This window comes from Onychomys torridus, chromosome 14 (genome assembly GCF_903995425.1).
Source record: "Onychomys torridus chromosome 14, mOncTor1.1, whole genome shotgun sequence".
Taxonomy (NCBI): domain Eukaryota; kingdom Metazoa; phylum Chordata; class Mammalia; order Rodentia; family Cricetidae; genus Onychomys; species Onychomys torridus.
The window spans coordinates 52,210,392-52,221,963 of NC_050456.1; the positions used below are offsets into that span (position 1 = coordinate 52,210,392).

At 45.2% G+C, this 11,572-nt stretch overlaps 1 protein-coding gene across 4 annotated transcripts in view; it reads right to left on the bottom strand.

Annotated features, from left to right (window-relative positions):
* The window catches only part of Zfyve1 (zinc finger FYVE-type containing 1), a 54,959-nt gene extending 49,350 nt beyond the window's left edge, over positions 1 to 5,609 (bottom strand). Inside the window, exons 1-2 of one of the 4 annotated variants that reach the window (XM_036206238.1) lie at positions 5,381 to 5,609; positions 2,402 to 3,317 (exon numbers count right to left, since the gene is read on the bottom strand). In XM_036206238.1, the coding sequence (XP_036062131.1) occupies positions 2,402 to 2,884 (483 nt within the window). In that variant the 5' untranslated portion in view covers positions 2,885 to 3,317; positions 5,381 to 5,609. Of the gene's footprint in view, positions 1 to 2,401; positions 3,347 to 5,357 lie in introns of all 4 variants that reach the window. The other 3 variants (XM_036206237.1, XM_036206240.1, XM_036206239.1) reach the window with 3 other exon arrangements.
* Between the last annotated feature and the right edge of the window lie 5,963 nt (positions 5,610 to 11,572).

Below are 11,572 nucleotides of genomic sequence, written 5' to 3' on the forward strand. Positions count from 1 at the left end.
TCTTCCTCTCACTTTAGAAAAGTATCAATACCATGAACTGTGATTTTCAGAGGCTGACATTATACCAGAACAGACCAGAACCATCCAGACCCAACTGCTCCATTTATAAAATATTCAGTGCACAATGTTGCCCAATTAGAGCATAATCCATAATGAAGACATTACTGCTGACAATGGAAGCAGAATGGGATCTGGGTCATTCTCCCATAGCTCTATTAGTTCCTCTCAAACCAATAAAGGGAAGTCTGTGTTAGCAAAGTATCCAGCAACAGTGCCACGGCAGAAGCGGACAGCAGTCATGATGTAATTCACTTCCATCGGCTTAGCCACACAGGAGAAAGGTAGAGGTCAAAAAGACTCAGTGGATAATTGGGAAATCTCTCTAACGGTGATTATATATCGGTAGTCCTCCCTCTGGGGACTGAGTCATCACTACCACGGGTACTAAGTCAGTGAGCCACAAACACCACACGGGTACCAGCAACAACAGACTGGTACTGGGCACGAGGTTCCAGGCATATGACAAGTCCTTTCCACTGCTAATCTCCGAGTCCTTCCAACAGGTCTAGGAAGTGGAGACAGAACAGACTGGTGAAGCTGGAATAGCTCACTGTGGTTGTACAGCCTGTGAGCACTAGCTAGGACGAGAATTCCAACAGGGAGGCAGTCGTCCCTTGAAAGGCAGCTAAAGGGCCTGCCTCAAGATGGCTTACCCAGTGAGAAGCTTGTTGCCTCCAACACTGACTTCAATCCCAGGGAACCACAGGTAGGAGAGAATCAACTCAAAATATTGTCCCCACCTCCATAGATGAGCAATGGGACACACAGAAACATGATTTTTTTTTTTTTTAAAGCCAACTCAAAATAAATAAATAAATAACACTGCATTACCCTAACAGGGTAGGGCAGCACAGGCCTTTAAGCCTGGCACATGGGAGACAGAAGCAGGTAGATCTCTGTATACAGACTGGAGTTCTAGGGCAGCCAGGGCTACACAGAGAGACCTTGTCTCAAAAAAAAACAAAGCGAAAGCGGGTTGGGGATTTAGCTCAGTGGTAGATAGAGCACTTGCCTAGCAAGCATAAGGCCCTGGGTTCGATCCTCAGCTCAAAACAAAAACAAAAACAAAAAAAGCAAAAAAGAAACAAAACTAAAAACATTACCAACTCCTGATGGCCACTGGCCACCACCATCACCCTCCCAGCTTAAGGGACATGCTCTTTGAACTTACTATTTTGCATCTCCTATCTCTTGCTACCCTCTTACCCAAGTGGGGAACAAACCAAAGATTCTCTAGACATTCTGGAAGCCTCACTGTCTTCTACACATTAGAAGTCACCATGGTTGGAATGTTCCTCTGAAACTAACTAACTCACTCTCTCTCTCTCTCTCTCTCTCTCTCTCTCTCTCTCTCTATATATATATATATATATATATATATATATTTTTTTTTTTTTTTGTACTATATATATTCTAGTCTTCTGGAAGTGGACCCTACAAGTCATTGAGATAAGGTCATCAAAGTGGAGCCCTGTGATGGGAGAGGTGGCTTATCAAGCCATGACACTTGAGCAGGATTCTGATACCCCTCCACACAATACAGCCCTCAGATGCTCAGATACTCATGGACGTCTCAGCCTCTAGACCTGTGAGCAAAAGGAACTTTTATTCCTCATAAATAAGTTACCCAGACTCAGGTATTTTGTTATAGCAACAGATAAGGGACTAAGAAGCTTGTATAAGCAAACCAAAAGAGGCCATTGAAAAGAATATTGTCTTTGTTAAAAAAAAAAAAAAAAACTCCCAATACTGAGGATACGCAGTCCCTTATCTGTCACATTATTCTGGTTTTCTAAGTGCTTTCCTGCAGGCCACTATGCTAAGCTGTCCTTCCTACTACTACAAAGACAGCGCTGGTAGGCAACAGCCTGCACAGCCTCACTTCATTCTCACAACCACTACCCCATTGTAAAGATGAGAAAACTAAGGCTCAGGGGAAAGCAAAATGAATTTAGTCCAAGATTATCCAGCTGGTAAATAACTAAATCTTACTCCACAGTCTCAGCACATCAGGAGGCTGAGGTAGGGAGATCACCAGTTCAAGGCCAGCCTGAACTACCCAGCCAGACCCTGTCTCAAAAAACCCAAAGGTAAGCCAGGTGTAGTGGCTCTACCTGCAATCCCAGCACTTAGGAAACTGAGGCAGGAAGACTGCTGGGAATTCCAGGCCAGCTGAGCTAGGAGTGAAATTTCTCAGAAGAAAACAAAAACTAAATAAACTTAAGGCTTCTGAGGCCTTGGCTTTACGGCTTCTAAGGGGCACTCCTGGGCTACTTTGGAGAGCAACCTCCCAGAGAAGATCAATAGAGCACTAAGAGTCCCGTAATGGCAGGGCACTTACCTGAATCTCTTCATTTTCGTCTACCAGGAGGAAGCTCACAACCCTCTCTGTCATCTTCTTCCTCTTGGTCTCCTCATCCATCTCTTCCCCCTCCAGGGATTCCTGGACCTTACTGACATGGTACACAGTAACGGGGTGTCTCCTCTTGTTCCCTCCTGAGTGAGTCCTCTTCTGGCACTCCAGGCACAGATTGATTTTGCAGGTCTGGCACCTCACAGTCGCCCTTTGCCTAACACCCGGAGAATGCCCGTTGGGGCCCTTGCAGAGGTCACAGTAAGGGACGTGGCCAGCTTTGAGTCTTATGCGCTCGTGGCTCCGGAGACGCTCTTGCCTGTGCAGCTCCTCCTCACAGCGGAGACACTGCAAGCTGCAGCACTCATCACACTCGAACACAGCCTCGTCAGACCCGCTGCAGGCGTAACTCTCCTGGCACATGAGCCCCGGGTTCAGGCCTTTCTCTGCTAGGGAAGTCTGGGCACTCATAACTTAGACCCGTCTAAAAACCACCCACCCTGGAACACTCACTCCCGTACTTTTCCCAGGAATGAAGGAAGACAACGGCTTTGGGCCTCAAGGGGGCTAGTGCTTCCACAGGGTTCTGAACACTTAAAAAAAAAAAAAAAGAAAACCTGTCTGGCTAAGGATTTCTGCACACTCACAAATGTTTAAACTTTTAAGGCTCTGCCTCCAAGTCTCTAGTCTCAGCAGCAATGTTGATTGAGTCTGAAGGTTTCATCCTCTGCCAAGTGCAGAGAAATCTGAGGTCAAAATGAACTTGACAGAGTCTTTGATACAGGGTGAGAGGTCTGCTGGGTTCACAAAGGCAGGCTCATCAGCTGGGCCTCATAGTGATGAAAGAAGGTGGTGAGGAGCTGTTCGATATACATGAGCCTCGAGCCAATATTTCAAGGGCTCCCTAGAACAGGGGAAGAGGATTTCACTCATCTGGAAAAAAGCAGAAGTGTACCTTAAAAATAAACAAACAAAAAGAGCACCTAAATGCCAGGCCAAAACCACCGAGAGAACTCTCATCCTTGCTTATAAAAACTACAATGGCAGCAGGCAGCGGCGGTGGCGGTGGTCACCTTTAATCCCAGCACTCGGGAGGCAGAGCCAGGCAGATCTTGGTGAATTCGAGGCCAGCCTGGGCTACAGAGTGAGTTCCAGGAAAGTCTCTAAAGCTACACAGAGAGACCCTGTCTCAAAAAACAACAAACAAACAAAAACTACAACAGCTTATTCTAGGACTAGAAATTTCATCTCCAAATGATGGTTAAGGATCTTCCGTCTAAAAATAATTGCAGCTGGGCAGCAGTGGCACAAGCCTTTAATCCCAGCACTCCGGAGGCAGAAGCCAGGCAGATCTCTGTGAGTTCGAGGCCAGCCTGGTCTACAGAGTGAGATCCAGGACAGGCACCAAAATTACACAGAAAGACCCTGTCTCAAAAACAAACAAACAAACAAACAAAAATAAATAAATAAATAATAAAGACAATTGCCATGCTAGGTTTGGTGGTACACCTGTAAGCCTAGCACTCAAAAGGCCGGAAGCAAGGCTACTGGACCACTTACAAAAGGTCTTATCTCAGAAAAACAAAAAAACAGCCCAGAGGCACCTGCTTTTGGGAGGCAGAAGCAGGGGAATTTCTGTGAGTTCCAGGCCAGCCAGGGCTAACCTAGAGATAAAACAAACAAATATCAACAACAAAACACTTGTAGGCCCACAGCCTCTAAAAAGAGTTTGCAGCTTTGCTGTTGGCAAAATGCTCTGCTCATTTTATTAAATTCTGACTCAAAAATCACTAAACAGTCCTTACTTGTAAGGAGCGGAGAAGGCAGTCTTTAAAAAAGCTAAAGAAGCTGGGCAGTGATGGCCCACGCCTTTGCTCCCAGCACTCTGGAGGCAGAGACAGTTGGATCTCTGTAAGATCAAGGCCAGCCTGGACTGCCAGGACTGCTTCACAGAGAGACCCTGTCTTGAAAAACCAAAAAAAAAAAAGACTAAAGGAAAAAAATTAAACAATAAACTTTAGACCTCCCTCAAAGACCTAGACAAACTCAATTATCCTCATAAGTGGACAGGTGAAGGCCTTGTAAGGAATCTAAAGTTGGCAACAACAGTCTCAATTTCACGTTCAAAAACTGAAACCACTACTATGCTTCTTTTTGTCCCTTCTTTCTGTCTAGAGCAAGGAGCTGGGAGCAACAGGAGGCAGAATTCCTACACTCTGGTGCACTGTAGAGTCAGGCCCTATAGTGAGTCAAAACAACTCGTTTTTCTGTTGACTCAGAATCTAACTTAAAAAAAAAAAAACTTTAAAGGAAAAAAAAAGTGGGGAGACAGAAAAGGGGGTTCGGATCACTTCTTCATATAATTACACTCATAATTCCCCCTAGCTTTGCCTTCTAGTCCAACAGCCAACAAAGTGTAAAGTCCTCCCTTCAGATATTCACTCCTACAGTAATCAGTCTATCCATCTGATCTTCAGATAAACAAGGAAGGCAGCGGAGTAACCAGGGGACCTTATTTACCCCCTAACCTCAGGCGTGCCCAGACAGTTCCCAAAAGGGAAACAAAAATCAAAACTTGTCACTACTAAGAAAAACAGAAAATCAACCTTTATAATACCCGACCCCTACCAGGCCAAGCAAACAATCTGGCCCCTCCTCGGGGGCCCCCACCTCGACGCCTCTCTCCAATCTCGGGTTCCTCACCCCTACCTTGTTCCCGGACACCGCCACCACAACCCGAGGGGTGGCATCGGAGCCGAAGAACAAAGAAGGGCCCCCAAAACCTCCCCCACACCCGCACATCCCAGAGCCGAATCCATTGTTTATGCCACCCCACCCCCATCCGAGCCGCACCCGTCCCCCCTTCCTCCTAGAAGCGACCGGAGCCCCGGGACCAGCGCTCGCCCGGGGCTGGGCCAAGCTGCCCCCGCCCTGCCCGTCGCACCCGTCGTGGCCCGCAGAGCCCACCCGGAGCAGCTTGACCGCGGCAAGGCGATGCGGGGGACGCGGGTTGCCGACGGGACCCAGGCTGCTCTAGGGCCCCGACGGATCCATCCTCAGCAACATCTCCGCCCCCTCCTCCTCGGCTGCCTCCCAGGCTTCCTCCTCTCTTGTTGTCAGTTGGAATCAGCTGATCAGAGTGAACTTCTCCCAGCTCGGACCAACAGGAAGGCATGAGCCGCGCAACCCAGCGAGGGAGGAGCGGCCGGGGGCGGAGCACGACAGCGGCGGGGCGGGAAGGGCGCGCGTGGCCTCTTGGGAGCTGTAGTTTTCTGGGTGGCGTCCCCTCTGCCCCAAAGCCCAGAAATATGGGCTCCAGATGACTACAACTACCAGATGGAGGAGTCGCCCTGGTGAACAGACGGCGCAGACGGGCCGACGAGCATTTCGGGACTTGGAGTTTCTGCTGAGACAGTGGTTTTTGCAGGTTGCAGCCCCTTGTTTAGGGCAGTGGCTTGGGAAGAAGTTCTGTAGATTAGAAAAATAATATAATGTTTATATAAGCAAGAAATGGAACGGCACATTATTATTGTACATCTTCCCTTCAGAAATGCGCAAAGTGGGAAAAGACTTTACAGTAAACACTGACTGAGAGGATATCATTGTGTTTGAGGGAGTTTTGTTTTCTCTTCAAAGGTACAGCAAACCCACTGTTCATTTTGTTCCTACCTGTTCTTTTTCTGTCTTTTTCCCTATATAGGCTTCATAACTTCTAATTTTTAAATTGTGCAAGATAGCTGGGGCACACATTCCAGTAAACTTTAAGATTACAGTGCCTGCTAATGTTAACACTATTATCAGACTTTAAAAAAAAAAATAGCTTTATATTTGTTTAGTGCTTCCACTTTTTTCTCATTTATTTCTTGGAATAACAGTGAGAGAAACACACTGCACAGAAAAGATACTGGTCTTCAATGCCTAGGAAAGCTAAGTGCATAGGTGATTAGGGTAAATCACTTAATGACTTCATAAAATAAAGGAATTTTGCTGTATAATTTCTGCCAATTTTAATGTTGTGTGATTTTTATCTCGATAATGGTTAACCTGAGACAGAAAACTAAGGTTAAGTTACTTGCCAAAGTACACAGCAGATTATTGACAAAGCTGAATAAGATCTCATCTTCTGACTTAAGCAGGACACTCTTTTGCCTTCTGATTCAAAGGACATAATTAGATCAATAGTCAAGCCAAATCTCTAAAATACTGAATGAGCTCTGTATAAGGATTATACTGGGGGCTGGAGAGATGGCTCAGCGGTTAAGAATACTGGCTGCACTTCCAGAGGTCCTAAGTTCAATTCCCAGCAACCACATGGTGGCTCACAACCATCTGTAATGAGATCTGAAGCCCTCTTCTGGCTTGCAGGGATATGTGCAGACAGAACAGGATTATATTACTGAAAATCATATCTTTAGGACAGAGAGTGGACAACCTGGGGGTGAATCTTTTTCTCCTGCGCCATATCACAAACCAGGGTGGGAAAAACTAAACTAGCTGTATCACTTTAAAATATAAATCTTGCTGGGCAGTGGTGGCGCACGACTTTAATCCCAGCACTCGGGAGGCAGAGGCAGGCACATCTCTGTGAGTTCGAGGCCAGCCTGGGCTACAGACTGAGTTCTGGGAAAGGCGCAAAGCTACACAGAGAAACCCTGTCTCAAAAAACCAAAAATAAATAAAATCTTTAGCCAAGCAGTGGTGGCAAATGCCTTTAATCTCCAGCATTCCGGAGGCAGAGACTGTTGGATCTCTGTGAGTTCAAGGCCAGCCTGGTCTACAGAGTGAGTTCCATGACAGCCAGGGCTGTTATACAGAGAAACCATGTCTTGAAAACCAAAAAAAAAATAATAATAATAATTAGAGGGATTTAGCTCAGTGGTAGAGCGCTTGCCTAGCAAGTGCAATGCCCTGGGTTCAGTCCTCAGCTCTGGAAAAAAAAAATTTTAATTTAATTTAAAATTAGATGTTTATTAGAAATAAGGTGGTGTGGGGAGAGGAAAGACAGGAATTTAGAAAATAAGTTAAACTAACAAGTTTTAAACAAGCCTGCAATTGGTTAGCGTGACAAAAGTTTTATTCTAGGACCGCCTCTGTGAATTCCTGTAGCTTTGTCAGATTATTTCATACCCCTGCTTATAAGATGAAGATATTGAAGATATTGGTCTGTGTTTGTAGAGAGTGCTTTCCTGGCATACACAAGGCCGTGGGTTTGATCCCCAGCACCACAAAAAAAAAAAAAAAAAAAAAAAAGATATTAATATATTGTAGGAACAAACATTTAGCATCTTAAATTTTATTTTAGTTACTTTATGTGTATGTGTGTGTACTGTGTGTACTGGTGCATGTACACATGTGTGCAGGTACATGTTTAGACCAGAGGTCCATTATTCCTCAGGCGCCATCTTTTTGTTTCATTTTTGTTTGTTTTTAGATCTCTCCTAACCTGGATATTACCAAGAAGATGAGTCCTAAAGATCCTCATGTCTCTGTTGCCCAGCACTGGGGTTACAACCACATTCCTGGTGTATTAGTAAGGGTTCTCTAAAAGAACAGACCATAGAATGCATATTTATTTCTCTGAGTTTGAGGCCAGCCTGGTCTAAAGAGTGAGTTCTAGGACAGCCAGGACTACACAGAGAAAGCTTGTCTCAACCCTCCCCCCAAAAGCATATTCATTAAAATAAGACTTATTAAATTGATGTCTTAGAGTTCCTATTGCTGCGATGAAACACCTTGACCAAAAAGCAAGTTGGGGAGGAGAGGGTTTATTTGTCTTACACTTCCAGATCATAGTCCATCTTTGGAGGAAGTCAGAAGAGAAGCTCAGGGAGAGCAGGAGCCTGGAGCAGAGGCTGAAGCAGAGGCCATGGAGGAGTGCTGCTGACTGGCTTCTTTCCCCAGGCTTGCTCAAACAGCTTTCTTATAGAACCCAGGACCACCAGCCCAGGAATGGCATCACCCACAATGGGCTGGACCCTCCGCCATCAATCACTAATTGAGAAAATGCCCTATAGCTGAATCCCATGGAGACATTTCCTCAACGGAGGCTTCTTCCACTCTGATGACCAGAGCTTGTGTAAAGTGGACACAGAAAACCAGCCAGTACATGGCAAGCATTTTAGCACCCATTACCACATTTTACATTTGTTTTGTTTTGTTTTCTTTGTTTTGAGACAGGGTTTCTCTGTGTTGCTTTGGTGCCTGTCCTGGATCTCTCTCTGTAGACCAGGCTGGCCTCAAACTCAGAAATCTGCCTGGCTCTGCCCCCCCAACCCCCAACCCCCCACCCCCCAACCCCCCCCACCCCCCGCCAGTCCTGGGATTAAAGGCATGTGCCACCGCCACCACCGCCTGGCCACATTTTACATTTAAAAGTAAATGTGTATATATATATATATATAATTATATAATTATAATGGCACCTAACAGTGGTGGTGCATGCCTTTAATCCTAGCACTCGGGAGACAGAGGCAGGTGGATCTCTGAATTCCAGGTTAGCCTAGTTTACAGAGGTAGTTCTAGGCCAGCTAAGGCTACATAAAGAAACACTGTCTCATAAAAAAACAAACAAACAAAAAAATCATAGTAGCAATTCTAGAAAAATTCCTAAAGCTTTGGGAAATGGTTACCTCCAGGGAAGACAACTAAGGTATAGAAGTTGTTTTTGAAGCTGGGCGGTGGTGGCGCACGCCTTTAATCCCAGCACTCGGCAGGCAGAGGCAGGCAGATCTTTGTGAGTTTGAGGCCAGAGGCAGGCAGAGGCAGGCAGATCTTTGTGAGTTCGAGGCCAGCCTGGGCTACCAAGCGAGATCCAGGAAAGGCGCAAAGCTACACAGAGACCCTGTCTCGAAAAACAAAAAACAAAACAAAAAAAAAGTTGTTTTTGTTTCTTACTTTATGAGTGTGTGCATGTGCATGTACCACCTGCATGCATGAGTCCATAGATGTCAGAAGAGGGCATGGGATTCTCTGGAACTGTAGTTACAGACTGTTATGAGCCCGCATGTTAGTCCCAGGAACTTGGGCCCTCAGCAAGAGCAGTAATGGTCCTTAAAGGCTGAGACAAGTCAAGTCTCCAAGCCCAAGGAAGCTGTTTGCATTTTATTTTGCTTTGCTTTGCTGCAGAGAATGAACCTAGAGCTCTTGAGTTCTTTCATGGGGAAAACAAATTTTGTCTCTTGTATCAGCTACTTGAGTTTATCTTTTTTTTTTTTTTTTTTTTTTTTAAATCTCCGGTGGGTTTTGCTCTTTTACTTTTCTTTTCTTTTTTTCCTTTTTTTTTTTTGGGGGGGGGGGTTCGAGACAGGGTTTCTTTGTGTAGTTTTGGTGCCTGTCCTGGATCTCACTCTGTAGACCAGGCTGGTCTCGAACTCACAGAGATCCACCCATCTCTGCCTCCCGAGTGCTGGGATTACAGGCGTGTGCTACTGCCACCGGCCTCTTTTACATTCTTTCCACACCTGTTTCCACACCATCTCATTATAAATGGTTGTGAGCCACCATGTAGTTGCTGGGAATTGAACTCATGACCTCTGGAAGAACAGCCAGTGCTCTTCACCGCTGAGCCATCTCTCCAGCCCTAAATTAGTAATTTAATAAAGAGAATAGTATGTCCTCTATCCTAGAGAAAGGGTTGGTAGTGAAGAGGGGAGGCAAACCTCAATCTGATACTTACACAAGAATTAATTCAGAATGGATTGTAAACCTAAATATAATTCATGGGCTGCAGAAATGGCTCAGCGGTTAAGAGCACATACTGCTTTTGCAGAGGTTGCAGGTTTGGTTCCCAGCACCCACATAGTGGCTCACAATTGTCTGTAATTCCCGTTCCAGGAAATCCAGTGCCCCCTTCTGGCCTCTCTGTTCTGCATGCATGTGCACACAAATTCATGTAAGCATATGCACAGACACATAAAATCAATGACTAAATAAAAATCATAAAACATAAAACACATGAGAAAAATCCAATGACCTAGGCTGAGCAGAGTTCCGTTCCTTTTTTAAAAAAATTAGAATACTTTAAAATTTTTATTTTATTTTATTTTATTTTATTTTTTTGGAGCAGAGGATCCAACCCAGAGCTTTGTGCTTGCTAGGCAAGCACTCTACCACTGAGCTAAATGACCAACCCCTAAAATTTTATTTTTTAAATATTTTATTTATTAAATAAAATTTTATTGTAATACTTTAAAAAATTATTGACTTACTTCTATTGTATACAGGTGACCTAAGGGCAGTAGACCTCAGAGCCATCTCGCTGTAGAGCCTGAGCTGTATTTTTTATAGTATTTTTATTTTATAATTAACTTAATTTCACATATCAGCCACAGATTCCCCCATCCTCACCCCCCCAATCCATCCCTGACACCTACCTCCTCCAAGGCAAGATCTCCCCTGGGGAGTCAGCCCAGCCTGGCAGACTCAGCCAAAGCAGGTCCAGTCCCCTCCTCCATACACCAAGGCTGAGCAAGGTGTCCCAGCATAGGCCCCAGGTTCCAAAAAGTCAGCCCATGTTGGGGCTCGAGAGATGGCTCAGAGGTTAAGAGCACTGACTGCTCTTCCAGAGGTTCTGAGTTCAATTCCCAGCAACCACATGGTGGCTCACGGCCATCTGTAATGAGATCTGGCGCCCTCTTCTGTATGCATAACAAAAAAAAAAAAAAAAAGTCAGCCCATGCACCAAGGACAGGTCCGGGGCCTACTGCCTGGCTGGGGGCCTCGCAAACAGTTCAAGCTAATCAACTGTCTCACTTATCCAGAGGGCCTGGTCCAGTTCCATGGGGGCTCCTCCATCGTTGGTTCAGAGTTCATGCACTAGTTTGGGTATTTGTCCCTGTGCTTCTCCACACAATTCTTCACAGACCTAGAAAGAACAATACTCAATTTCATATATAAAAACCCAGGATAGCCAAAAGAATCCTGTACAATAAAACAACCTCTGGAGGCATCACGATCTCTGACTTCAAGCTCTACTATAGAGCTACAGTAATAAAAACAGCTTGGTACTGGCATAAAAACCAACATGTGGACCAATGGAACCGAACTGAAGACCCCGACATTAATCCGCACACCTATGAACATATGATTTTTGACAAAGAAGCCAAAACTGTACAATGGAAAAAAGAAAGCATCTTCAACAAATGGTGCTGGCATAACTGG